Source organism: Clinocottus analis, unplaced genomic scaffold (assembly GCF_023055335.1).
Source record: "Clinocottus analis isolate CAN_PGR_092001 unplaced genomic scaffold, fCliAna1.0.p SCAF_10, whole genome shotgun sequence".
Taxonomy (NCBI): Eukaryota; Metazoa; Chordata; class Actinopteri; order Perciformes; family Cottidae; genus Clinocottus; species Clinocottus analis.
This window is the reverse complement of record NW_027175821.1, coordinates 18,989,361-19,016,142: the sequence shown is the minus strand read 5'-3', so window position 1 is coordinate 19,016,142 and position 26,782 is coordinate 18,989,361. Positions and strand designations below refer to the sequence as shown.

Below are 26,782 nucleotides of genomic sequence, written 5' to 3'. Positions count from 1 at the left end.
TTTCTTTTCTTTTTGTTTGTTAAAAAAACGCAGAACTTTTTTGTACGCCTGGATAAGTTTGGTTCGCCACTTTTAGCGACGTGTTTTTTTCTGGGTGGAAAAGGCGTTTTATTTTTTTTTCCAGCATCCAGCGCTTTAACTTTTACCACCGCAGCACTTGGTAGAATAAGAATGACCCACGCAAGGTGTAGAAACCCCCTGCAGGTACGGACGGAGTGGAGGAGCCTGCTGTGATCTCTGGAGCAGCGGGATTGCTGGATTGTGTGCGCAAAACTCGAAGGATAATGTTTTGAGCGAGGGGATTTTTTTTCTTTCTTTTTTAAAAGGTGGTTGCATTTTTAAACTCCACGCTTGGCACCGATTTACGGAGAGCAGGATTTCGGGGAGCAGGAGGAGATTGAGCTGAAAAACAAAACAAAACAAGAACCCAAATCTTCTGGATATTTCCCCCCAACAAGGAAACACCTAATGTTGCACTCAGTGACTGTGCTGCTGCTCTCCAGTGATCTATCCTTACGCTGGGATTCAATCTCCTACTTACCCCCGGAGTCGTGTGCGTAAAGGACGCGCGGGGGAGCGAAAGCGGGAGACAGAGAGAGAGAAAGAGAGAGAGAGAGCGAGAGAGAGAGAGAAAGAGAGAGAGAAAGAGAGAGAGAGGGGGGCGATTTCGCCAACCTTTCCTGGGGCTCTACAATCTGTGGAAGCAGGTGTATTTCTACGAGTCAAGATGTCTGTGCTGCCTTCGAGGTTCATATACCTGTAAGTGTTCCACATCTCCGTTTGCCTTTTCCTCACACTCAGCCGATGCATTCTTACCAATAGAAGTCGCCAAAAAGCTTCGTGTTTCTGCGCGTCGCGGTCCTCCAGGTGGGCTGCGGCTGTTGCTCGTGTCATTGCCTGTGATTCACTCCCCTCCTCTGCCTTCTCTCTCTTTCTCCCTCCACCTAGGTGTTTACACTTTCTGGTGCTCTACTTCCAGCTACAGGTACGACCAACTAATGTCGTGTGTTTGTGTGTGTGTGTGTGTGTGTGTGTGTGTGTGTGTGTGAGTGTGTTTGCATGCCACTGTGAAGTTTGTTCAGATTTATGCTGATGATGGGTTTAGGTTATTTATAATGTGCCGAATGATTCACTTGTATTAAATGATTATATTAAATCCACATTCATTATTAAGTAGGATCTAAAAATCGGGCTATATTTTAGGAAAGCATGTGCTAAATAAATAAATATCAACGTTAAAATTAAAAAGGATATTGCAAAAAGAAAAAGGTGGGTTGGTAATAATAAATACACAGAGATGTGAAATCAAAGTCATATTATAGAGGTAAACACACACACACACATGTAAGTTAAATAAAAGTAACCAAACTCAATATTGAGCACATTAATTCTTAGTATTGCAGCAACACGCAGATCTCGAAGTATCTGATCCATAACGTGACTAACGACAGAGTAAAACACTCTGCAGTGAAGTACCATCGTCAGGTGGATGCGGAACCTCCGCTGCTTCGCTCACAGACTAATCAATAAATATCCCCAATCAGCATGTGGCCATCTCTCTGGCAGATGTTAACTCAAAGCAGTTGTTTTTAATCCGGAGTTCAAGTAGCAGTTTCGGTGTTTTACAACAGAATTGTGTAATAAATGTTTAGATCCCCGGGGTTCAAAGTTGTTCTCCCAGCAGATGGGCTCGTTTGGCGCTCGTTGCCTCGCTTTTTATTAGTCGCGTCTCACTTTGAACAGTAATGATTTGCAGGCATCCACTCACCTAATTGCGCGCCGTGATTCCGATAAGACGCAGAGAGCACGCTGCCTCTCTCATAAAGCTCCCCGATCACTTTATTGCTGCATGACGTGTTTGATCGTAATGTCCCACGTGCTGTTGTTGGAGATCATGCTCTCACTCGTGAATATTAAAACAGCTTTGACTGATCAAACAAATAATAATAATCCTCTCATGCACTTATTGGATTCAGTTTTTTATTACATATAAGCTTCCAACAGTTAACATGCTGATTGTAGTTTTTATGTCATTATATATTTAACAGACTACAAACACAATTTGACATTTGACCTTGACAGATGGAGTGTTTGTTTTGTGTATCAAATACATTTTAGTGGTTGCACAATTCTGGCATCTTACTTCCTCGAGGCTGCTTGGATCACCTTGTCCTAGTCGGATAGTCGATTTCTCTGCAACACAAAATGTCATCATATCATGTTTTATTTTTTACATACTTAAAAAAAAAAACTAAATATAAAACCGCTGTAACTTCCCCAAAACTATAAAACTGCAACGTTATATAAGTCAATGTGCTCCCATTATTCCAACAGAGCCGGCAGGAACAAAGCTTTAGTGTTGACTGACCGCTCCTCACATGTAAGAGAGGATCTACTTCCTGCAGACTGCACGACGAGCTCACATGAAGGATGTTTTATCTCGTGCATGTTTTGTCGCGGCTTGGAGACAAATTGAGATGAGATAAAGGCATTTATCCAACAAAGGGAAATGCACCGTGGCTCTCTTGAGTGCTTCCAGGATAGCGATCACACCGGAGGAACGCAGCAGTAGCCCTTCACTTCTCTGCCCGCCTCTCTCGGGGGCCTCTCCGTGTTGTCGGCCCTCTGCGCCTCAGCGCCGCTACGTGCGGCTAATGGCTCCTACGCGTCACGCTGGGCTTGTGATTTTCACGAGGAAAGGCAACAGAAGCGACCGCAGTTGGAAAGTAAACTTTGAATGCTGTGCCAGCGTGCGAGTGTGTGTCTCTCCCCAGTTGTGTGTGTGACCCTGCTGTGTGTGTGTGTCAAGCAGATAGCAAGGTGTATCTTAGATGGATGCGACAACTCGGCTTCCTGGGTGAAGATGAGTGCCAGACTTTTGAAGTTTCAACCATATCCGTTTTCATGCTGTGTCTTTGAAGAAAGGAGACAGCGTGATAAAAAAAAAAACAGCAAAAAAACAGAACTGTTGTCGTTTGCGTCCACCATGTGCAGAGGCTTGCCTTTCCCTTGATGCAAAATGTGTCTGTCTACCAAACACACCTTTATGTTTGTTTAGAGATGGGGAGATTTGGGATAAATCCCTCAGCAGCCCAGTTAGGCCAAGTTTTGTTATGTGTTCCCTTTTTTTCTTCCTCCCTTTCTCGCTCGTCAGCTTTGAGGTTCATTTGGAGAGAAAGTTGACAAATGCTGATGTTTGAGCTTTGGAAATAGATGCATCATTTTCAACACATTGCTGTGCACTTCTGGATGAGCACTTTGCTGCCGCCTGTGTTTCGCGGTAATCCGGCATCTTTCTTTTTTTTTACATTTGAAATATCTTTGGTTCCAAGCGTTCTCGTCTTGCTCCGTGAAGGCCAGTGATAACTTGTCAGTCAAACATTTGGAGCCTTTCCCCTGAGATGAAAAGTGCTGTAGGTGCTGCTTTTGTCTTTGTTAGTTCAGCCGTTGTGGCTGCTGCTGCTGCCGCCGCCGCTCATGCTAACTGCTCAGCTCCTAAACGCATCAACCATTTTCTGGAGCTTCCCTCGGGAACATTTAAAAGACGCCGAATGTTCAGAGCAACAAATGTGAAAAAGCTTCCACGAGTCTCCGTTTGGAGCAAAGGTTCAAAAAGCTGTATCCCAAAAAAAAATCAATATACAGTAAATGCAGTCTGGCACATGTTGTCCATGTGCATGTATTGAAGGGCTGGCTGTGGCTAGAGGGGTTGGGCGGTGGGGGGAGGAGGAGGGGGGGGGGGGTGAACTGTCCATGTGTTGCAGTGTCCATCAGCGAGACGCTGCACCCAGAGGTCCAGCCTCCCTCTGCTCCTGAAGGCTTAGGATGGGTTAAATGCACGGGTCACATTTTAATGCCCGTGACCGTAAAAATGACAGTTTAAGTTGCGTTTGCGGTCTCACAGACGTGCATTGTTCTGCACACTGGTGTGTTGAAATGACAAATCGCTGGATTGAACATGTTGTGTTGGTTCCCTGGTCCGATGTTAACGCGCCTCCCAGCGCGGTGCAGCTGTAAACCTCTCGGTCGAGGCCCCGTTGTCCTGGTCTGAGTTTATAGGAGAGAGGGCCTGCGAGGGCGACTGGAGATATAAGGCGGTCTCTTTAGGGCTCCACAAAGAACTGCGCTTGATTTTTAAAATTTTTTGTTTACAAATGTAACGTCATGGTTGTCACGGCTGAGCAGCTTCATGCCGGTTGTGTTGCATGTTGGAATACATCCTGAGAGTAAATGAGAAATTAGAGTGACCTAATTGGGGGTAAAAAAAAAAAAAACAACCAATTTTGGTACTTTTATTTTAAGTAGAAGCTTACTGGCCATGAAAAAAAAACCATTGCGTGATCTAAAGTCATCACAGTTCTTAGGTTTTGATGCCTTGCAGTCAATATTAATAGCTCAAATGAGTTGCATCAGTAGGTTATGCGTCTCGATATCCAGCCTCTCTTTTTCCACACCGCCTGAAGCCAAAAGTAACATGATGGGCGTGTTTCCTAAATGTCAAGATACAGAAGCTGTGTCCCAGTCCGCGGGGCTGGATCCTCCGCGGGCCACATTTCTAGACCCAATACGTCATGGTGAGCCAACGAGTCCTTCCGCCCAGAAACGCCGCCTCCGTCACACAATCTATTGGGCACTCGAGAGGCAGAGGCCTTGAGTTGACGTCCGAGCTGTCGCGTCGGTCCAACGCGTGAGGGACTCGTCTTCGCGGCCTCTCGGGAGTTTAAGGATTTGTTCTTCCGAAGCCAACGATTTCCCATCGTGTTCGCTACATGCCGTTAATTCACTGAAGTTAGAATAACACGCACTCTGGGTATGTAATGTGTATATAATTAGCCACCTGAGAACAGTCACATAAAAAGCCATTACTGTGCAATTACCACACCATACAGCTGGGGAAATGGGATCTTGGCGTGAACTGAGATTCCAGGGCTTCTGAAAGTATACGTTTCCTCTCGCAGTCCCACGTGTTGGGTGACATGGTTGCTCTCGCTGACATGCCGTCGTCGGCTGCAATTTCCTCTCTTTATAGCTCGGGTCTAAGGTGACCCGTAAACAGCCGGCGAGTGAATTCTGAAAGGTGGATCTGGACGATTTGATCAGAAAGGTCCTCCCACCAGAGTGTTTCCTTGTGGTTCAAGGTGCCTCTTGCCACCTCTCCGTCTTGTCTTTCCGCCTGCTGCGTTTCCTAATTTATGGACCCTGCTCGGCCTGCAGGCAGATATTTGTTTGATGATAGTGCAACCGGTCTGGATGCTTCAGGTGTATAATTGCTAGTGGCTTGCTTTGCTTGTGGAAATGGAGTAAAGGTTTCTCAATATCGCCGGCGGCACATAGTATACGGCTGTCTCAATGCGAAGCAACAGAAGGTTGCACGATGGGCTTCGCACTTGTTCTGCGGGTTACGGTGACTCCATTAACGCGCCGGGTGCGTAGTTATCAGCTTGTAAATGCAACGCATATAAAAATCTGCCAGTTGAAAGCCAGAAGAGAAAACACTAAAATGCAGCAGCCACAGTTTCCCGCTCGGTATCTCAGTTTTAAGCCTCGGAGGCACTTTTTTTTTTTTTTTTTTTTTTGACACAGGGCCCATAAAAGCAACAGCAGACATCACTATCAACACCTGTGCCGTGACGATCTCTCACTGTCTTGTCTTTCTCTCTCTCCCTCTCACCTCTGCGCAGGAATGCCAAAAGACCTCTGCCGATTTCAGGTTTTACATCGAGAACCACACGAGGAACCCGGACGACCTGAGCCGCAAGCAGGTCCGGATCTACCAGCTCTACAGCAGAACCACGGGCAAACACGTCCAGATCTTGGGGAAGAAAGTCAACGCCAACGGAGATGATGGGGGCAAGTATGGTATGGGAGAACTCCTGTGCATCTCACCCGACACGCTAGCTAGTCTGTCACGAGAGGATGAGAGAACTCCCCGCCAACCTTCCTGCCAGATGTCGAGACTCCTGCAGCCGCTCTGGTTGTTTACTAACCACGGTGCGGAGGTGGTTTTCCACGCTCGGTGTTTTGGCTCGGGGGGGCAAAGTGGACGGTGACTTTCATAAGCCACCAAGTACTGCTTGCGGTGGCTGGAAACATTATGAAATTGCTGACCGTGCAATTGATGTTTACTGTAGCATCTGGGTATCCAGAGCCAGTCTATGTTTACCTTCATGGATTTATTGGCCAACGGTAGGAATTTTTGCCAGAATGAGTAACATGGATCAAAACTGACTCGTTGGTTTGTCACTCTGTCAAATATTGCATATATATTTAGTGTTTTAGGTTGTGAGCTTTTAAGGTCACGTAGGATGTGACTCTTTACTGTCTCTTAATTTATCAGAAAATGTGTGTTTTTCCACTTCAATGTGAGCGTCCATATTTGGAAACGAAAATTGGTGCAGTCTCAAAACTGTCTCTTTCAAGTTCAAGGTCCAGAGACATTTTCTAAACTTCTAAACAGTGGGTTGTGATGAAAATACAGATGAGAAAAATAATTATTTGATAGATTTAGTTGTTTTCTAAGTTGTTTCTTCCATCAACCTTAAATATTCCCTCTTTGTGTGGCCTTGTTGACCATTTTCACTCGAAAAGCAACATGGCAGACGAGCAAGCCGCCGGTCAGCGCCGCGCTCCCCGATGTGGCGGCACGAGCACCCGGATTTGTTTTGTGCTTCGCTGCAGGTATTTTGCTCACAACAGCTGACTCACGGCTCTGAAATTGCGGGTCTCGAATGCCTCTGAGTTTGTGTGTTCAGTCACAGATGCGCCGAGGCGAAGTTTCCTCAATGCTTGTTAGAGCTTGAGTGGAAGCAGATCCAATTTTTCCCATGAGGCCTTGCCAATTCTGCCCTCCGCCCCTCCTCCTCCTCCTTTCTCCCGTCCTCTTCCTCCTCCTCCTCCTCCTTACCATCCAGCTGCAGTACCTGGCACCTGTGAACTCCTTTGCACTCACTTCTAGCGCTCAGGAAGACACTCGGCTCGCTCGGATCCACTCTCAGTCACGCAGCTTCGCTGTAGAGCGCCAATAAACCACCACAGAAGAAAAGTTCTGCGTGGATGCAGAGCTTCATGTCCGGATCCGAGCGGTCAAAGAGCTGGCGTTATCATCCTTCTTAGGTATTAGCGTAGCATAGTCATTACTTTTAAGAGACTAGAAGAATCTTCTTACAGAACAATCTGCAGTAAACGATGCCTGTTGTCCACTTGGAGCAGACAGGAGGAGGGGGGGGGGGCTTTTGAACTGAAAAAAAGCTGCAATGTGGAATTAAAGCAGGAGTTTCAGCTATTTTGACAGATGACCCCCATGCTGAGGTTAATAAAAGCCTGTGGCCCCTCATTGTTTATACCGCCCCGAGGAAGAAAACACTTCACTGGTTAAGAGATCACTGCAAGTGGTATTTAATGAATACATTGATCAGATATTCCCAAATTCCTGTCAGAATTTCTTCATTTTCACATGCCAGCTATGGCTGCCAGCGGAGAACTGTTTAAAGAAACACCCAGTGTTAATATACAAAACATCACGGTGACCACTCACTGACTCCTGGAGATATTTGCTGGTGGATGCTGTTCAGATGAAGTGAAATGACTCCATTTCTTTGTTATTTCACCATCAGGGGTCACAGACGACGGATAACTTACGGCGGGGAGGAAAATGTTGCTTTTATCTGATGTTCGGGGTCGAGGCTTCATAACTGAGGTTTTAGGTCTCTGTGCAAAACCAGCAAAGAGTGAGGAGGCCAAAGTGTTGTCAAATGACTCCTGATTTGACTTGCAGAGCTGACGTATCTTTGTAAACATCGTTCACTTCATTTTTCCCTTCGCGAGGACTCCAGGAAGGTCCCGACGGATCCGGACGCAGAAACAGAAATCTCTCAAAAAGAAGAAAAGGAAGAACTTCTAAAGTTTCACCTTTTTTGAGACAGGTTTCCTTCTTCCCACTTTTCTCCCAAGGTTGGATGTAAGGAGGAGGAGGACGAGGAGGAGGAGGAGGAGGACGAGGAGGAGGAGGAGGAGGGGTGGGAGTGGGGGTGAGGGGGGGAGTTACTTCTGCCCTCGAGCCCGTCCCATCCCCTTCGCCTATTCTTCCTCTGCTCCCTTGAGCGCCACTGAATGGCCCTGTGTGTTAAACAAATGGATCATCTTAACTTTTTGATTGAGTGAGCACAGACTAAAGGGAACTTGAAACCTAATCCTGAGGGGCACATAACCGCTGCACAAATGTTTGGCAGATCTCTTTGCTGGTCGAGGGGCGAGCAGAGACAAAGGTGACCTCGCAGGGGTTAACATTTTGGAGGTGGGGGGGGCGGGGCGGGGCGGGGGATAAAAGAGCCGCCGGGATGCGTCTCGAGAGTGGATTACTGCTTTGTCAGGCTGAAGTGGCAGCGGTATTGTTGTTTTGGTGCATATATGGTATTGTGTAAAGAAAGTTATACACTTAATATACCTTCAAAAGAACTATGTGACCCATAATTCATCTCCTTTGGTCCATTGTTGAGGACAAAAAGACTATAGGCTATAAGATCTTATTTTGTGGATATTCACAGAGAGAATGATGCTCATGTCTTGTTTGCAGTCTGTTAATTTATATATAAACGCCAGATTAACATGTTCTGGATCTTACAGCTTCTTTAAGATATTAAAATCCATTACATCCTGTGACCCTTGATGTGGTTAAAAATAATCTAATCTGGTACAACTAATAATGCTGGTTGCAACTTAAATCATTTGTTATGTCTTGAATGTGTGGGATCTAAAACATACAAATTAGTATTGAATAAAAGTACCGGACCCCGCCACGTGATGAAAACATGTTTGAATGTACGGGGATCTGGTAAAGTCGGCGGAGGTGAAAGACTTTAACGCTCACTGTTTCCTCTCTTGCAGCGCTCCTCGTCGTCGAGACGGAAACATTCGGGAGTCACATCCGAATAAAAGGAAAAGAGAGCGAACATTACATCTGCATGAACGAGAAGGGCAAGATAGTCGGAAGAGTGAGTATATTTGTGTTTTTTGTTTTGGGATCATTGCAAAAGAAAAAGCTCGAGACTAGAAAGCGCCTCTTTCTGATATCAAAATGAATATTTGAAGCGGAGCTCTTAATCCTGGCTGAATTGAAGCAGCCTCATATCTGCTTTCCCCTGCTGCTTTTTGTACACCCTAACAAAACCCCTTTGATAACTCGCAGCCCTTCTTCCATTACGTAATCGGCCTACTCCTTTGACACTCGATCAGTCAATTACGGACTGCAATCACCACAATGCATTGAGAGACTAATGGTCACTTAGGAGGAATGCCATTGCAATTATATCACTTAGTCACACCAGGTGGCCACAAAGCGCGGGATGACTGCATGCGACTCTGCGGACGGCCGCTCCCGGTGTGGAAAAGGAAGTGGATGTTGGAAAAGACGCACCGCTGGAAGCACACGTGTCACCGGGCTGCATTAATAACTCACGCTGTCAGCGTCGGAGGGGCTGCAGCCGCTCACACACACGGTTTCACTCCCTCGTCAAGGTCATCTGTTAGAAACCTGCTTTTTTTTGTGTTGTTGTTTTAGTTGCCGGGGCCTCATTCGTTTAAAAGAATGGTCTTTGGCTGCCTCCTTTTAAGATTATTTTAACAATCGGATTAAAACGGCGTTTGAATTATTGATTGCTGGAGGTTTTGAGCTTTGTTAATGATAAAAAAACAAGTTAAACTTTAAATTTAAAGACATTTTAGACCGATTTGATTCAACCTTTAGGTGTCATTTTACCCAAATTATGTAATAAAATAAAAAAAATGTATTATCCGACTTATCCCTTTTTCTATGAAGACATGCATACCGTTAATTATTCATGGCTCCATCTTTTAAATGTTTTTTTTCACCACCCCACTTCAAAGGTTCAGCAGCACTATGATGTTAACTCGGATAATCCGCAGGCCTCATCTTTTACATCTCATGAATATCTAGCTCAGTCACTCAAAAGCGATACTTTTACATGTTGGGAAATTTGCGTTCTTACTGAGAGTAATGTGAGAACATCAATAATACTCTTTTATCATTCAGTTAACTATGAAGCTGGTCTTTATGCTATGCTAAGCATGCCAGTGAGTTTTTCTCACTCGGCAGTGAAGGGAATCTGTCTTTTTTAACCACAACAACTCCTGTAATGTGGTGCGTAGTGAAGTGGAGGACTGAAAAGGAACCGGCAGACAGGAAGTAGTTTCATATTACAATGGTGCGTGGAGTAAAGGTGAGCAGCTGAGGGCTCGAGTCGCGTGAACAAGACCTTTGCTATTGGACCTCAATGACGTTTCTCCGTTAGCTGTTAGCTTACCTTTTCAATCTTAACCTGTGGCTTAATACTGTTCGACACTAACTGTAAAATACAAAAGGTGAACCGTTCTGAGCTGCAAAAGAGGTCACGCTGCTGCGTTGCCAACAAGTTAACGTCCCGTTTCTCTTCCCTCCCCTCAGCCCGATGGGAGGAAGCAGGAGTGCGTCTTTGTCGAGGAATTCCTGGAGAACAACTACACGGCTCTCGTGTCGGCCAAGTACAAAGGATGGTACCTCGGCTTCAACAGGAAGGGGCGGCCCAAGAAAGGCTCGCGGACCACGCAGAGGCAACAGGAAGTCCACTTCATGAAGCGCCAGCCGAAGGGCCGGACGGACCCGCTGGAGGAGTTTCGTTTCACCACAGTGACTAAGCGGACACGAAGGGCTCGGCGATTAAAACCCAACTCCAAGAGGAACTGATGGGAGCAATGGGACAGCACTAATTTTCCTCGATGGGGTGCGGGGCGGAGGGATGGATGGATGGGGAGAGGGGGTTGGGACAAAACATAAAAAAAACTGTAACTGAAAATCTCAAGCTTCTTGTCTTAAAAGAATCACCTGAAAGACTTCACTTCTGTAAGAGACAGACGGACAAAAAGAACAAACACACAAAAAAAAAGATGTTTTATTTTTGTATTTCAGGATGACTGAATATTTCCTAACTCTTGGATTCTTCTGGGTTGATGTCATTGTGCTAACGTGTCTGTCATGTTATTTATACTGGATAAACTAAAGGACCTCCGAGAGATCCTCGGCTCCGTCTGAACCCGCAGGCTGAAGGCCCGGCGTCTCTTTTTTGACAATGGGGGCCGAAGAGCGGAGCTGACGCAACGTTATAAAAATCAGCCAACTAGAGATTTTATTGGAATACCTGTCGGTTTTTGTTTGCGTTGCCCCTGATGACGAGGCTGCCATACTTTCCACTGGAATCGGACACCATGGAGATGAAACGCAGAGAGGTGGCGGCCGCAGGTGACGCTGTGCCGCCCGGGATAACTGTGTAGCTTTGAGTGCAATATTTAACAGCTCTCTCTCCTTCTCTTCCTCTCTCTTTTCTGTTCTTTTCTCTCTTTTTTTCCTCCCTTTCTCGTCTCTCCACATGTCTCTCAGCTCCACTCGTGGCTCCGGGAATGCGGCGAAGCCTCCGAGTGCTGTGTGTGATTTCCTTTGACATTTCCATGCAGCGTGTGATTCAGCTAAAAACAACGACATGCTTTGACTAGTCGGGCACCAGCCGTGGCTTTAGTCTTGTTTAAACACCTGAAGAAGAAGAAAAAAAAAGAGAAAACAATGCAAAAAAAACACAAGATATTACAGCTCAAGTCATTCATAATAGCACAAAGGTCTTCCAGCTTCATCACATTCAGGAGACGGATGTTAGTCCTTTTTTATTCTGGTGTTTTCTTTTAATAAGCTCTTCCTCACGCGCGTTCGAGTCGTTCCAGAAAAGGATGATTCTTTTTCAGTGTGAGCTCGCTGATATTTCGGGGCGGGTGATGAAGACTTCCTCTACCTCCTTGTTCTTTCTGTGTTTATCTTCACCGAGTCTGACTGTCTGTGTTCAGTTAATCTCAAGAACCTTTCAGTCGACTCGACGCTTCTTTTCTTTTTTTTCTCTCTCTCTCTCTTCCAAAATCATCTTTTGACTGTGAGCTCATCTTCGCTCCTTCCACACTCACTGGATGAAAGTCTCAAAGACGCTTTCTGGGGGAAAGCTTATCCCTGTGCCTTTTTGTTTTATTTTATTTTTTAACAGATGTGTCATCCACAGACAGGAATACTGTCGCTCTGACGAGCCCTGATCACTTCATGAATCCACGTTTTGACAATTAAAGACTTCCCCCACCAGAAACCCAGATGAAACAACTTGTCCAGGATTATGAGAACATTTTCAACGACATGCGTTTGTGTCTGAATCCTAAAAAAAAAAGGGAAAAGTCTGTGCTTCAATCATTCCTTCTCTCACTGACGACCAACTCCAGCCTCTTTTCACCTGTAGTATGTATTCACCTGTCCGCTGGCAGGTTTTTGTATGAGTTGCTACTAACAACATGACACATTTATGAATTTCTTTCTCTTTTTTTTTTTTTAAACAAATGTAAGCAAAAATAATTTTATGACTATTATTAAGATATTTATTGCCTCCCTTTGTAAATAAAATGTGATGAGTTTTATTTGGCCTCTGTTAATAAAATGAGGACTATATTTTAAAAAAATAAGTATTTTTTTTACGTCTTTATTGCACGGTCCTGCGTGTCGGGTTCAGACTGGAATCTTCCTGATGTGAACGCTGAATGTCCTGCCTGAAAGAGAAGTTGTGCAGGTAGCGAAGGGTTGGACATGGAGTACATTCCCTTCTCTGCATACTGCCAAGGTATGCATTTTTATATACAAACCCAAAGTGTGAGGACTGCTTTTAAGGTCAGGGCTTTTTAAATTGAGAAAGGCCGATTGCAACATCTCTGAAGGCTTTTTTTATCCCTGCAAAAAGGGCAGCTTGTGCTTTTTTTAAACATCGATAGCATTACATAATAACATATTTGTGGCAAAGAAAGTGATTTTTTTTTTTTAATCTTTAGCACTTTTTTTCTTCCAGATACAAATAACAGGAATTAAATGTTGCATCATTGCTGAATTGAGTAGCAAAAAGAAAAAGTCACAAAGGTTCATCATACTTGTTGAGATGTAATAGGATCTAAGAGATCTTTTGAGCACCTCAAACACAACTTTCAAGACCAAGATCCGCCTGCAGACCAGTGAACACACAATATTTGAAACATTTTTCCACCTTTCTTTTAAAAAGCTGGAGGAATGTGGAGTAGCATGTCTTATAATGCCGTGCGCTGGAATGATGTTTACAGTAACCGTCAGACTGAAAGATGGCGGCTTTGAGGGAGAAAAAAAAAATACTTTTGTTTAAATTCCTGGTGATGCTATCGGCCCCCTCCACTCCGGTATAGTTACCTCCAGCGGACCAGAAGTCCCTTGTCCCGTCATGGGATTTCGGCCGTCTGGTCTGCTTTTAAAAGGTGGAAACGTAGTGCTTGATGTGTGACCCGGTAGTTCACCATTAACATAATGGATCAGCGCAGACGGTCCTGCACGTCTGGGGCGGGGAGCAGTGGGAGCAGTGGGAGAAGTGGGAGCAGTGGGAGAAGTGGGAGAAGTGGGAGCAGTGGGAGAAGTAGCTGGGATGACTGCAGGATGTCAAGGAATGTCCCTTCATCTTGTCATGATCTTTTTCAACTGTTTATTATCTCCTCTGTGTGAGAATGGTGATATTATTGAGAGGAAAATAATATTTGTTCACACACACGATGTAATTTGCATTAGATGTGTTTTAGTAAGGCGGTAGGAATAAATCCTGGTCAGACACTGTAGTGTTGTGAAGGACTGGGAGTTCAAATCGGCCTCCTGGAGGAATTTAATCAATGCAACTTTCGAAACCCTCCAAATTCTATTTAGCGAGTCAGAAGCTTTTCTCTTTTTTTTTTTTCATCCACATACTTCAAACTTGACCAAGCACAGCCAAACTGCATCTGGGTATATTGACATTTAAAACGAGCGCCGATGGTTTCCAACGTGTCGGCCGATTCGCAATAAGGAGACGACATTTTGCATAAGCCTCCCGCTAGGCTTTTCTCTGACTCAACCTTTGATCAGTGGAGGCTAGATGCTCTTGGAACTGGACCAATAACTTCAAAATGAAACATAGGATTCCCTTTTGCAGAAAGCCCAGCCCCTCTTTCAGGAGGAGGTGGAATCTTTGATTGCCAAGTAGTTTATATTCTATTATTAGAAGAAAAAAGAAAGAGATCTCAGCGCGCTCCCACTGTGCACAATGGATACAGTATGACAAGAAAGCAGCGTCAATGTAGAGAAAAACCTTGCGGTACTCCGTAAGTTATACAGATTTCAGTGGAACGACCAAAAGTGGTCCTTTGGCCTCGAGATCAGCAACCACACACTTAACAATTAGCCCTGTCAACAGAAATGAGTTCTGTTTCAGACGTGAAACACGTTTTGTCTCTCTGAATATCACTGAAATTGTCCCTCAAGGTCAGTTAAAAAACAAACGTCCAACGCCAAACACAACAGAAAACAGAGTTGGAGCTATAATATCCCTCGTGTCATTAAATGCAGTTTCACGTCACGTCAGTTACTGTCAAAACAGGACTGCCGCCCTTCTAACTCGCGCTAAGCGCTAAACCACAGTCGACTGGTGGCTTTTTTACGAGTGAGAATCCCAGTGAGTGTTTCCCCCTGTGGATTTCTCACAGTATTTTTGAACACACGGCTGAGTTGTGTTTTTACAGGATTACAAATGTGCTTACTGTACATAGAGTTTCTGGAAAGCCAGACCTCTTCGGTGTTCTCCTCGTAACAACAACATGTGGCCGGCGTGTTATGAATACGGGTCAAAATGAAGGTCGCCAGGTTGAATGTGTCAGCATTATTCCATTTGACTCGATGGTAAATTGGAGAGCCGATTGGTTAAAGATCAATATGATCACGTGGACCGAAAGTGAATTCACCGACTTGACTGAAAAGTTGGACTTTATCTTCACCGGGAAGTTGCATCTGCATTGATTTTTACTTGGATTTGAGTAAAAACTTCCAATCTCCTGCAGCTGCACGGCAGTGACAGCAAAGGGAAACGTGAAACTTCTGACACAATATTCATACTTCTTCATCAGTCACATCCACTATGGCCGAACGGACAGAGACCAGAGAAGCAGGAACATCGAGGAAGCGTCATTGCACGTTTGGTTTCCACATTTCTGACAATGTACTCCTGCTTTTACCTGTACTGTTGTTTATGAGAGTGTCTGTGTGTAAAGATGTCTGCCTTGAATAGGACACTGTATGGCACTCTGCTTGTGGACTTATAAACACTCAATAAATCAACTCATAACCCAGTTATTGAAGATGATCCACAGACCTTGTTGTGAGCAGTTTCACGAAAGAACTATTTTCTTCCTACCGAACTTCACCCTGCAGCCTCATCACTCATGGCCCTGACATTAATGGCATTGTGCTAACTCAGCGGCGCTAGGTGAGCTATGGCAGCGTCGAGTCAAGATGCACGCCGTCTCCTGGAGGATGTAGTTTGGCAGAAAGAAAATAGTTCCTACATCAAAAAATAATACATTTGAAAAACTCAACAGTTTCAAAAACTGTTGATTTTTTAAATGTATTTTGAGATTAGCTGCACCTAAACGAGTGGCGCTATGAGCACCACGAGCCAATCGAGCTCCATTTGAGAAGGCCGCTCAAACTAAGACCACTAAGACATTAAGCCCGTGGCTCCTCGCCTGCATCAAGCTCACAAAAGATGGGGACCAATAATAAAAATACGTTCCTTCTCATTTTCATCCTCACCTTTCGGGTTCTGACCTTTCCCTGCCTCATTGTCTCGTCTGTGCTGTTGCAGGAAGAAATGGGCCACGCCGCGATGAACCGCATGTAAACATACATAACCACTTCAGCACCCGCTCCGCCTCATGTACACAAACACACAGACACACCAGTCAGGCCTTGTCCCGGGCAGCATCAACAGATGCCAGGTGACACAGCTCATTAACTTCTCCTTTCTCCTATTCTTTGGGCTCCTCATTGTCTTGAGATATGAGATGAGCCTTTGTTGAGAGTTTTGTCCCCTTTTCTCTCGGCCAGGCAGGGCCCGTAATTAGTGCTTTGCGCTGGGCGTACTTTCTCACAGGGCTACGACACAATTAATCAGCACTTTCCCACCAATGAGCAGAAGCCGCTGATTCTATCAGGGCCAAATTTTTAAGTCGTGACGCCTTTTTTTTTTCTTCCCAGTAAAGAAAATATCAGGACACAACAAGGAGAGTAGAGACATTCAGGTGTAGTCAGATATTATCCGATTGTATTGTAATGCTTGTTATAGCATAAAGGTCAGATTTGGGGGTTTGATGCATAAAATAAAGCAGCAACTTACCCGATCCCACCGTCTGGAGCGCCACAAATACGTTGTTTAAGCCAATGCTCTTTGGCTCAGACGTGTTTGTGACTTATCAAGAGCTCCTTTTGATTCATCACTTTCTTTTGTTGACATCAACTGTGTGGCTTTAAGCTATGTTTCTCTCCGTCGATAAATACTCATTGCTTACTCGTTATCTTTCCCTTCGTCTCATACCGCTTCACCCTCTTTCGTTCTGTTTATTTTCTTACATCTGTGGTCTTTGCTTGGTTATCATCAGAAGCACACGGCTGTTATAACTCTTTCAAAAAAATAAACTACTTCGTAAAATAATACCAAATAGATGAACAATGACAATATAAAGTAATGCGTGTGTTATAGTGTGTGTGTGTGTGTGTGTGTGTGTGTGTGTGTGTGTGTGTGTGTGTGTGTGTGTTTATGACTGAAAGAATCAGAATAACAATGAGTGTCATATTTTTTTCTTCATATTTATTTGTATCGTGTAACTCATCTTCTTTCCTTTCAGATTACTGTTTTCCGGCCAGTTTTTTTATTGTCTGCCCCGTCCTGATTATTTTCACCTGTCCCTCGTTAGCAGCACTCACCAGACCTCCTGCTCACCTGTTCCCACTTCCTCCTGCTCACCTGTTCCCACTTCCTCCTGCTCACCTGTTCCCACTTCCTCCTGCTCACCTGTTCCCACTTCCTCCTGCTCACCTGTTCCCACTTCCTCCTGCTCACCTGTTCCCACTTCCTCCAATCAGCTGTTCCCTGCACACACAGCAGCTCCACTTCATTTGTTCTTTGTCAGTCCGTCATCGTTGTTTTGTGGCGAATTCATTTTGGTGCCACTCCGGTGTTACTCCACTTGGAACAGTAATGTAACGTAGCATCTTTAATCAACTATCAAACTGTTATTTATATTTGTAATATTCAGGAGCCATAACATTAGCCAAATCTCTCTATTATTGTCCAGAAGTGGCACAGGTTGCCACATTTTATAGCGCGATGCCTCTTTAAATCCGTACTAAATTAGCATTTGCACTGTTTGGCTACCGTTAGCTACCAATATCTGGCAATGCTACCTACTCGTTTGGAGATAAAACTCTTAACGTGAGTACTAAATAATACTTGTGAAGGTGTAAAAGAAGCTGCAGTGCTGCTGCGTGACATTAAAGTCTCCAGCCTCTCCAGCTTTATTATCATCATGATGTATGGGTGTGCTAGCTAATTATATGGGCGAGTATGAATGTAAATCACTGAGGAAACCTGCAGCCGCGGTCAAGTCCTAAATCAAACTGACTGATGTCATTGAGTCCAATCAGAGCTATTAATACATTGATCCAGTTATAATTGCAGTCTGGTCAGCGATAATAATTTGGCCGTCCATCAAGATCTTTTGCTTCATGCAGCGACAGGACAAAGCCATGATCTGTTTGGAGACAATGACAAGGAAAACAAACACGCACATTTAGAAAAACCAAATATCCGTCAACATCACGTAATGTGTTGTCTTTTTAATTGCGTGGAGAAAAAAAAATCTGTCAAAAGGTGAAAACAACACAGATATGGTAACAGTGGGACTTGCCATGCCCGGCCCATTATAACTCCAGCAGAACTGGCACCAACGTCTGGCGCCAATGCAAAACTGGAATGCTGTCTCAATGACGTAATGACCCCTTCCTTCTTTTATTTATTCCCCGCTTTGTCTCTGTACATCTGCACGTCGACTCAATTCCACGTTGCAATGAAATGCTAAGTTACAGAAAAAGGCGTTTCCATCGTTACCTGGTGGTCCGTTGGGTTTTGAAGTTGCAGTTTACGGCTGACGGGTGGGCGGAGGGAGAGGAAGAGGAGGAGGAAGAACAGTAGGAAAGCGAAAAGAAAAGAACACACTCATGCAGACCTTTCACCTGAGGTCGAAACACAGGTCCTCTGCTGCTAATCTGACATGTGTTTTCATGAGCCAAGACAAGCAACCCTGCCATGGTGGCCGCTCTCCAAAACTAATGATGTCAAGTGATTCCCTCTCCCAGAATCCCTTTTAAAACAGAATGAAAGAGGCAGAGAGGGAGAGGGAAGTGAGGGGGCTCTGGGGATCCAGCGAGGGGATGTTGTTGGAGAGGATGATGGGATGAGGGGTGAAGGGAGGGCGGACGGGGGGGAGGAGGGGACTGGGGCAAAGAAGACTGAGATGAGACCCCCCCGCCCCCCCAGAAAAAACAACTCAACATGGGTGCCGCTCAAAGACCCTACCAGCGACTTCCTGTGCCAAATCTTACCCCTCGCCACTATCATATCAGTGTACAAAGAGAAAAGGGCTCACTTTATATTTACGCCGCTGTTATTGCCAGAATATTGCTTTTAATTGCTGCCCTGGATTCCCCGCTTGCGGTATAGGACGAGTCTGAGACGATTACTCAAAGTAATGGAGCATAATGATGTCTCGGAACGGCCCCTGGAGCCCAGGTCAGGGGTTGGACAATGTGAACATTCAGCTACTTAGCTTCCTTTGCAACTTTGTGACAAAATCTGTTTGCCCAACACCAATTAAGATGCCTCTCTGTGCGCTCTGGTCAATGGGTTTGACGGAGGGGGTCGTCCAACGAGTTGACATGTCCCTGAGCACGAACAAGCTGGCCTGTGTCCTCGCCTCAATAATTGGTGTCCCTTGCAACGTGCCGCTTCCCAGGGCTGTCCTTTGTGTCCCCATGGCAGTCCTAAATGAGGGGAGTCAGGGCTTTAATGGGACTCCTGTTAGTTTTAAACAAACACAGGGCGACCCCCTACTGTTCAGCATGTTGCATAGAACAGCTGGGAGTCCACAGGGCTCTCACTCGGGAGCCGGCAACCCCCACGGGGGCCCAAGGGCTCGCTGCCTCCTCCCCATTGTGCCTCTGATGACGTCCTCTCAGGAGCTCGACACTAATTCTTTTCAGACACTTTTCAGTGGCCTGATTGCAAGGTGTGGTGCCAACAGAGTCACAGAGGGAGAGAGAGAGAGAGAGAGAGAGAGAGAGAGAGAGAGGCTGAACATCACTGCTCTGTGATTGGCTGCTCGAAGGGGAACGTCCACCTGTCAGAGTGCAGCGGGCATGAGCTTTGGGTCCAACGTCATGCTGGCGATGGAGAAGTTATAGGAACCATTTTGCTGAGAGGTGTCTCTGTTCTTCACATGGACAAATATGGAAACACAAACCTGCTCCAAAAATGCAAAAACAAAAAAAATATTTCAAAATATGGAGCTGTCCGTGGCTGGATTCTGTATTATTTCAAGTGTAGACTGTAAGCAACGCAATTCAAGCGGCAAGACGGGGCAGGAAGTTGACTGTTGACTCCTGATGCAGGCTGTCCTCCCGCAGCATTCGTAGCTACACCTACGGAAAATAATGCGTCGGCGTTTTGTGGATCTTTCTCAAGAGCATCTTGTGTGTGATCCATTGGTGAGCAGGCGCAAAGACCGCAAAGGTCTCCACAGGGAAGGTTGAGGGGAGCGAGACGGGTCCATCAAACGCTGGTCCTTCACAGAGGAGACTGATGTTTGCTTACCGCGTGAAACGAGGAATCCGAGTTGATTTATTCGTCACGTATGTTGTGGATCGGTGACGGCACTTCCGTGTTGTTTTGTTTGTTACCCAAATGACGATCGCTTCCGAAAACTCGCAAGGTTGTTTTGTTTCCTAAACCTCGCCGAGCTTAGTCCCGTAATGACGGAACTTTATTTTGAAAAGATTTGCATGCGCGACACGAGCGGATATTGACGCGTGTTGCTGCCTTTCAGAGGGAAACTGTGAGGCCAGCCGAGGGAGCGGACAGACGTAAGAACATCAACAACCTTAAAAGAACGTTCAGTTTATCTTTCACACAGGTTTTATCGACTGCAACGTGTACTTTTGTGTTTCATTCTTTCGTCTTGTCCTTGGCAAAACGCTAAGCTCAATCATATGAGTTCATTCGTCAGAAACGCACACTAATATAAGCGTCTTATTCAATTATTGTTTATCTAATGAAAATTCCGCACACTGCAGCTTTAATCAGTCTTCACAGCATCTTGAGTTTCAACATTTGAGCTCCTTGATTTGCTGGGAAAGGAACATCGTGGCTCCTCGCCTGCATTTCATTGAGAAGGCAAGGGAGGATTTGTCAATGGGGCTCTTGAGTGCAGTGTTGATGTTGTGTGGCTAATGTGTTTGCGCTGGCTGTGATAGAGGGGATTAGCTCCTTTGTGGTGGTCTGCTGGGACCGCAGACTACTGGACTTTGAAAGCATACTTGCCAACTTACTCACAGGCAAATCAAAGCCTGTGAAAAATTGTTTCCCTCAGCACCTAGTTGACTGGTTGACCCCGGTGTCACACACACACACACACACACACACACACACACACACACACACACACACACACACACACACACACACACACACACACACAGCCTCATCAGGGTCTGCACCTCATGCTGTTTGTAGATCGGCTGAGGGTCAAGGTGACGAATGGCAAACACCAAATAAATCTTCTGCGAGTTGATCAGCCCGCTAACGAGTCGGCTAACAATCCACCTGCTTCACGAAATTGTCCCTGATGCCAAGTGAAGAATGTCGTTAAGCCCCCTAATGAGGTCCAACACCGTAACAGACCTTTTCCACGGGAGACATCTTGACTTTAGGCAGGAGTAGGTGTAAAGATCATGATGGGTCCATAGGCCTGAAGTAACTCAGCTAAATGAAATGCAGCCGTCGATGATGTTATTAACTCACACTGCAGCAAAGACAATGATCATGGGTACACACATGTATGCACTGTGGTACTTATCTTTTTTTAAATGTATTTTATTCATTTATTTTTACAAAAGGCTATGTAGTTCAATGATTTTTTTTCTCTCATCTAAAGTAGTTCACAGCTCAGGTTCTATCAAATTGTACCATAATAAAAAATCATGTTTTATTTAGCCAACAATGAGCTCAAAGTGAAATCCTTTACTTTTCTGTGTGTGTGTGTGTGCGTGTGTGTTTTTAAATGTACTTCAAACTTCAAATCTGCCCTTTTCTTTATAGATTCACCTTTTATATTTTGGTTAGGTGCAGCTGATCTAATCAATGTCACTGAAACATGTCCAATACCTGCTCTTATCTTTCTCATGTTCTCCAATGAGGAGATGCCTCCTGCATGCCTCCATGTCTTGCGGGTTGTCCTGGTCGCCGTGAGCCCGATGAAGCTGCGCTGAGCCTCTCAGGCGGTGAACGCTGATCCAGGTGCTCGCCGTCTCTCTCTGGTCCTCGTTTGCTGAATATATTGATCTGCACAATCCATTGTTTCTTTTGAATACATCTTAGTTAATAAATAATGTTTCCTTGCATGGACCCTGATTGTGGAAAACACACATAAGGGGGTCTCTCCATCTTTTCAGGGGTCCTTTGAGAACCTGTGGGGTAAATACTACATGCAAAAAAACTTCACATATAATCCTAAAAATTAATACAAGGATTAAAACATTTAAACCCATATTGGTCAAACTCCCTCATACAGTTAACATACTGCAGTCTGAGTTCTCTCCTATCTGCCCTCCAGTCTTCTGAAGAAAAGTCTCCTTTTCTTCATCTTTTCATTCTCCATCACCAACTGCAACTTAACTCTGTATGAAAGCACCGCGACTAAAGCCTCCGCAGCCACACACAAACACTCATGAGTGACCCCTGCGGTGGCCCTGCAGGGTGTTTACAGTAAACTCCAGCAGTCCTAAGTGTACCCCACAAAGGACCCTGCAGCCTTTGTTGTCCAGCACGCTCCCAGGAGACTCGCTGAGGATGAAACGGAGATGCGAGCGGCTCGAGTTACCTCTCAATGAAACGTATCGGCACCGCCGATCACAGCGACACGGACGGCCGGTGGCACTTCGCCACGACTGGACGAACTCTCGGAGGGCGCGAACGAGGAAAGTCTGCACAAACAACGGAGGAGGTGTTCAGCTCCTGTGTTGGAGAATGAAATGCTGCTTTGTCTGCGGACATTGCTGTGTATCGCTATTAATAACGTCACGGATACATGCTGCTGGGACGTAGTCGACGAGGCCTCATACTGACACATGGATTTGCATGAGCTTTTGTACTTTTATTGAAGTTGGAGTAAAAAAAACAAATTGATACGCTAGCTTCCCAGCTCCAAACAGCAGGCAGACCAGGTTACCTAGAAGCCTGTGATCCTTTAGCATTAATTAGCTATTTAGGTGGACTTAAATAACGTTTTTACACGTCCTCTGGCGTCTGATACCAGTGCAGACGGCACTTTTTAGCGTCTGTATGAAACACACAAGGGTTTTCTGGAAGCTACTGGAACGTAAAACCCATCCGCCTCAGAGGAACTCCTACGCAGGTCAGGTGACATTGTATATAAAACGATTACGTCTGTTCATGTCAGTATGGACTTATTCTGAGGTAGACGCATACATATTTAACTTGCGTCACTGGAGTAATGTCACAAATATGGTTATTGATCTAAAACACAGCTTTTACTAAAGCTAACCACGTAGTTTTGTTGCGTAAACGTAAGCGATGCTAACCGGTACCCAAGCATCCGTATGTGGCGACGTGGGAATATCCAGATATCTGCTGGATATTTAAAAAGGCAAAAGTCTTCCACAACTTTACGAGGTGATAATATGCCCGTGTTTGTGTTTGTGTAGATTCTGCTGCCCTCAAGTGGCCACAAAAGTCAGTAAATGCTGCTTTAACCTTTTTCTTTTGTCAGTGTTTATTTAAAGCTGTTTATAGATGAGGGTAACTCTTTTTTTCTTTCTTCTTTTTTTGGAAAAGGGTCTTCTCTAAAAAAGCAGCACAGTTTACAGACTGTACATACAGGTGTTACTAATAACACTAATGATGACTGTGTGTGTGTGTGTGTGTGTGTGTGTTGCTTCATGTCAACATATCTGTGTAAAAGGCCAAAAGCATGAAGCCTAGTTGAGTCCGCTTGAGTCAGCTTCCCGGAAAAGGATATACATTAAAGCGAGCGTAGGCTTTTATCTCCAACAGTTAATCCTCCCTGAGACGCATTTTACATTTGGATCAGTGACGTCGTCACTCTGGAACCCTGGTCCAGGTTTAACGAGATTCATTTCACTCGGCGGTGTTAGCGCTCGTTAGTGAGAGTTTGTGCTCGCAGCGCACATCAAAGCTGGACCAGATCACTGAAATCCTCTAATGAGAGGCACTCGGGTAACCGACATGGTTTAAGTCGCGTTACCTTGATCATACGCCGAGAGCAGGAGAGAAAAATATAACCACAAAATGCTTTGCAGAAATGTTCAATCGGAGCATTATTTACTGAACAGCCACTTCTAGAGAGAGCAAGGTCAAAGGGCACGATGTCCCCACGAGCTATGGAAGAAGTATTCTCGTGTATAATCACATGTATCACACACGGAACAAAACAACAACAAAACTTGCTCAATTTGGCAGCGCGTGTGAAACTCTAGATGGCGAGTTAAAGAGAGGAATGCCAATGTTTATTATTGCAGCAGCTAAATCAGATGAAAAAAATGTCTCTCTACCTTTTTCCAAAGCCAAAGTCTTTGTGAAGTCTTGCGGCTTGCTAATATTCTGCGAGATTCTTCAGGGAAATTCCCAAACAATGCTGAAATCACACAGTCTGTTGTAACGGGACGGGGGTTGTTCCAGCTATTCTGCAGCTTTGGGACAAAAACCACAAAGAAAAGAATGAGAAGAATGACGTTTTTTTCTTCTTATAGACTACCAGCAGTTTTTTTTTTTTTTATAAGGCAGCGTTAATACAGGATCACAAAATTCCCTGAGTCCATAAAAGACCACGTGAGGTTTTGCATTGCAAAGTGCTCATTTGCATACGACCTGGAGTCAACCAGGCAGGTGCTGTCCCGCTGTGGCTGTTGTGGATGTATTTGTTTATTTTTTTTATGTTGGTCTTTCTTCACTGGTGTCTGGATTATATGTGACGGCTTTTGACTCCAGGGTAGTTATTACATGTATTTCTCATGGTTGCATCCTGCAGCTGTGTTACTTTTATGATGGACCTCACTGATATCATCATTATTTACTTAAAGTAGATATGAATACTTGTTTTTTAAAAGCCAGATATTGTGGACCAACGTGTACCACTATGTTTGTGTAAAATGTAAACGGTGTGCAAAGGCCTTTATTCTTAAATGTTTACTACTGAAAAGGGATATGAATAGACGTTTTCATTGTCATAGTTTTGAAGGCATTGTTTTATTTCTAAACCATGGACCTGAAACTGAAGCAGCTAAATGGCATTCATCATTTATTTATTTATTTATTTGTGAAATGATACTTGTCACAGTAAGAAATGTCTTTATTGAAAAAAGGCCAATTAATAGTTTAGGTTTTAATCTAATTCCACCTTTTTAAATGTGGATTACAGAGTCCAAGACAAAGATAAGCGATAATATTTTCAGTCGCCTGTGTCAGTCCTTGAGTATGTGTGCACACGGCACTGATCTCGTGCTGCTTATCAAAACTGGAATAGGTCACTTAATCCAATGATAGTCCAACAATCAACACCTTTGTGCTTTCTACACGCCAACGCATGCTTCCCACACAGCTGACGAAAATGATTAACTTCATCACTATTTGTCTTCGTTTTTAAAATGTTATCGGAGCCCTTTCACACCAAACTCAGAGTTTCTTCTGTAAAAAAAAGAAGCACATAAATGTATAAAACATAACTTTGTGGGTTACGACTGCCTGCACGGCCCTGCTGAACATTCTTGCGGGGAGGAAGTATTCAGCCTCGATTTCAAAGAAATATACGTCTGACCAATGACGTCTTTTGTTCCAAGTAATGTCATACCTCCAGGTATAGCTCCAGGTAGCATGCTGCCAACACACACACACACACACACACACACACACACACACACACACACAGTCACAACTACCTCAATAAACAAAGAAAGGATCATAGATGGCTTGAGATTGCCCCTCGGTAATACATACATACATACTATATATATATATATATATATATATATATATATATATATATATATATATATATATATATATATATATATATATATATACAGATAGATAGATATACATATATATATATATATATATATATATATATATATATATACATATATATATATATATATATGTATATATATATATATATATATATATATATATATATATATATATATATATATATATATATATATATAGATAGATAGATATTGTATATCTATATAGATAGATAGATAGATAGAATAAAGATGGTAATGTAGCTAATGTTATATGTGTTTTGGTCCCGGAACTGGACAAATAAAAACTGCTTGTATTATCATAAGTATGTATTACTGTAATACATTTACTTCAATGTTGTTTCGTAGGATATTCCAGCGTTTTTACTGAACTATAAGGTCGATGTATGTATGTATGTATATATATATATATATATATATATATATATATATATATATATATATATATATATATATATATATATATATATATTTATTTATTTATTAATCTCTTTCCCTTTTGAGCAGAGCAGTAATGGGCTAAAGCTTTACTGGTTTTTAAAGTCCTGAACACAGACCTGAATATTACAAAACAAAGTGTCCTCTCCTATGATCATATTGTACGTTTTCTCCTGACTTTCTTCGCTGTTGCTCTTCGTCATCACAGCGACCGGTTGCAATATTAATAAAGCTCAGCTATTCGGTGCATTGCGAGAATCACCGGCATGGCTGGACCGCTCCATTGACCGATCACTGGGGTTGCTGTTGCATAATCGTCTGTGTGGTCTGACTGAGCATATTAGGCTCCACAAGGGAGGGAAATGGCTCTGAAAGAATGACAGGTATGATAAACCTTCCTCTAAATGTAGTCCAGTTGGAATGCACGTCTAAATAAAACACAGACGAACATGTTGCTACAGGTGACAAATAAAATCAAACAAATATGAAGAGGTTGTTTCCAAACAGCTCTGTAAGAAGTCATGGTTACTATCACTGGCGCCGACACCAGAAATACCAGCGACTTTTTTTATAGCTGAAGAAGATGATTTCATATTTAACTGCCGTAACTCTTCCAACAGTAAAGTATCCAGCGAGCGTGGAGGCAGGTCCTCTCTGGGTGGTGAAGCTCTGAAACAATGCAGGAACCTGAAGTTTCTCATTTCTCACAAGACTTCCAGGACCAATCAAATGATAGTACTGTGCATAGGACTTTACAAAATACTGCTACCGCAAATGGTACTACTGATACTGCTCATGCTACTACTACTGTTGCTGCTACGCTTGCTACTATGGGGTTGTATCTTAAAAATACACAAATATTAGCTGCAAAATGTACTACGCCCTCAACCATAAGGCAAAGTTATGGTCTCTTCAAGGGTAATTGTAGCACTTTATAATAACTACACACTATTTAGCAGTAGTAAAGCATGAATAAACACTGAATTCATCATTTATAACGCATTGTTCCAACATGAATACACGTTAGTAAATCATTAGTATGCA

General features: G+C 43.9%; 1 protein-coding gene across 1 annotated transcript; it reads left to right on the top strand.

Moving 5' to 3' along the window:
- The first annotated feature begins 517 nt into the window (after window positions 1–517).
- On the top strand, window positions 518–10,747 carry fgf24 (fibroblast growth factor 24). The gene is made up of 5 exons (XM_068585316.1): window positions 518–759; window positions 949–985; window positions 5,682–5,859; window positions 8,884–8,990; window positions 10,460–10,747. The coding sequence occupies exons 1-5, from the start codon at window positions 728–730 to the stop codon at window positions 10,736–10,738; spliced, it is 633 nt and encodes a 210-aa protein (XP_068441417.1). The 5' UTR covers window positions 518–727; the 3' UTR covers window positions 10,739–10,747.
- The last annotated feature ends 16,035 nt before the right edge of the window (window positions 10,748–26,782 follow it).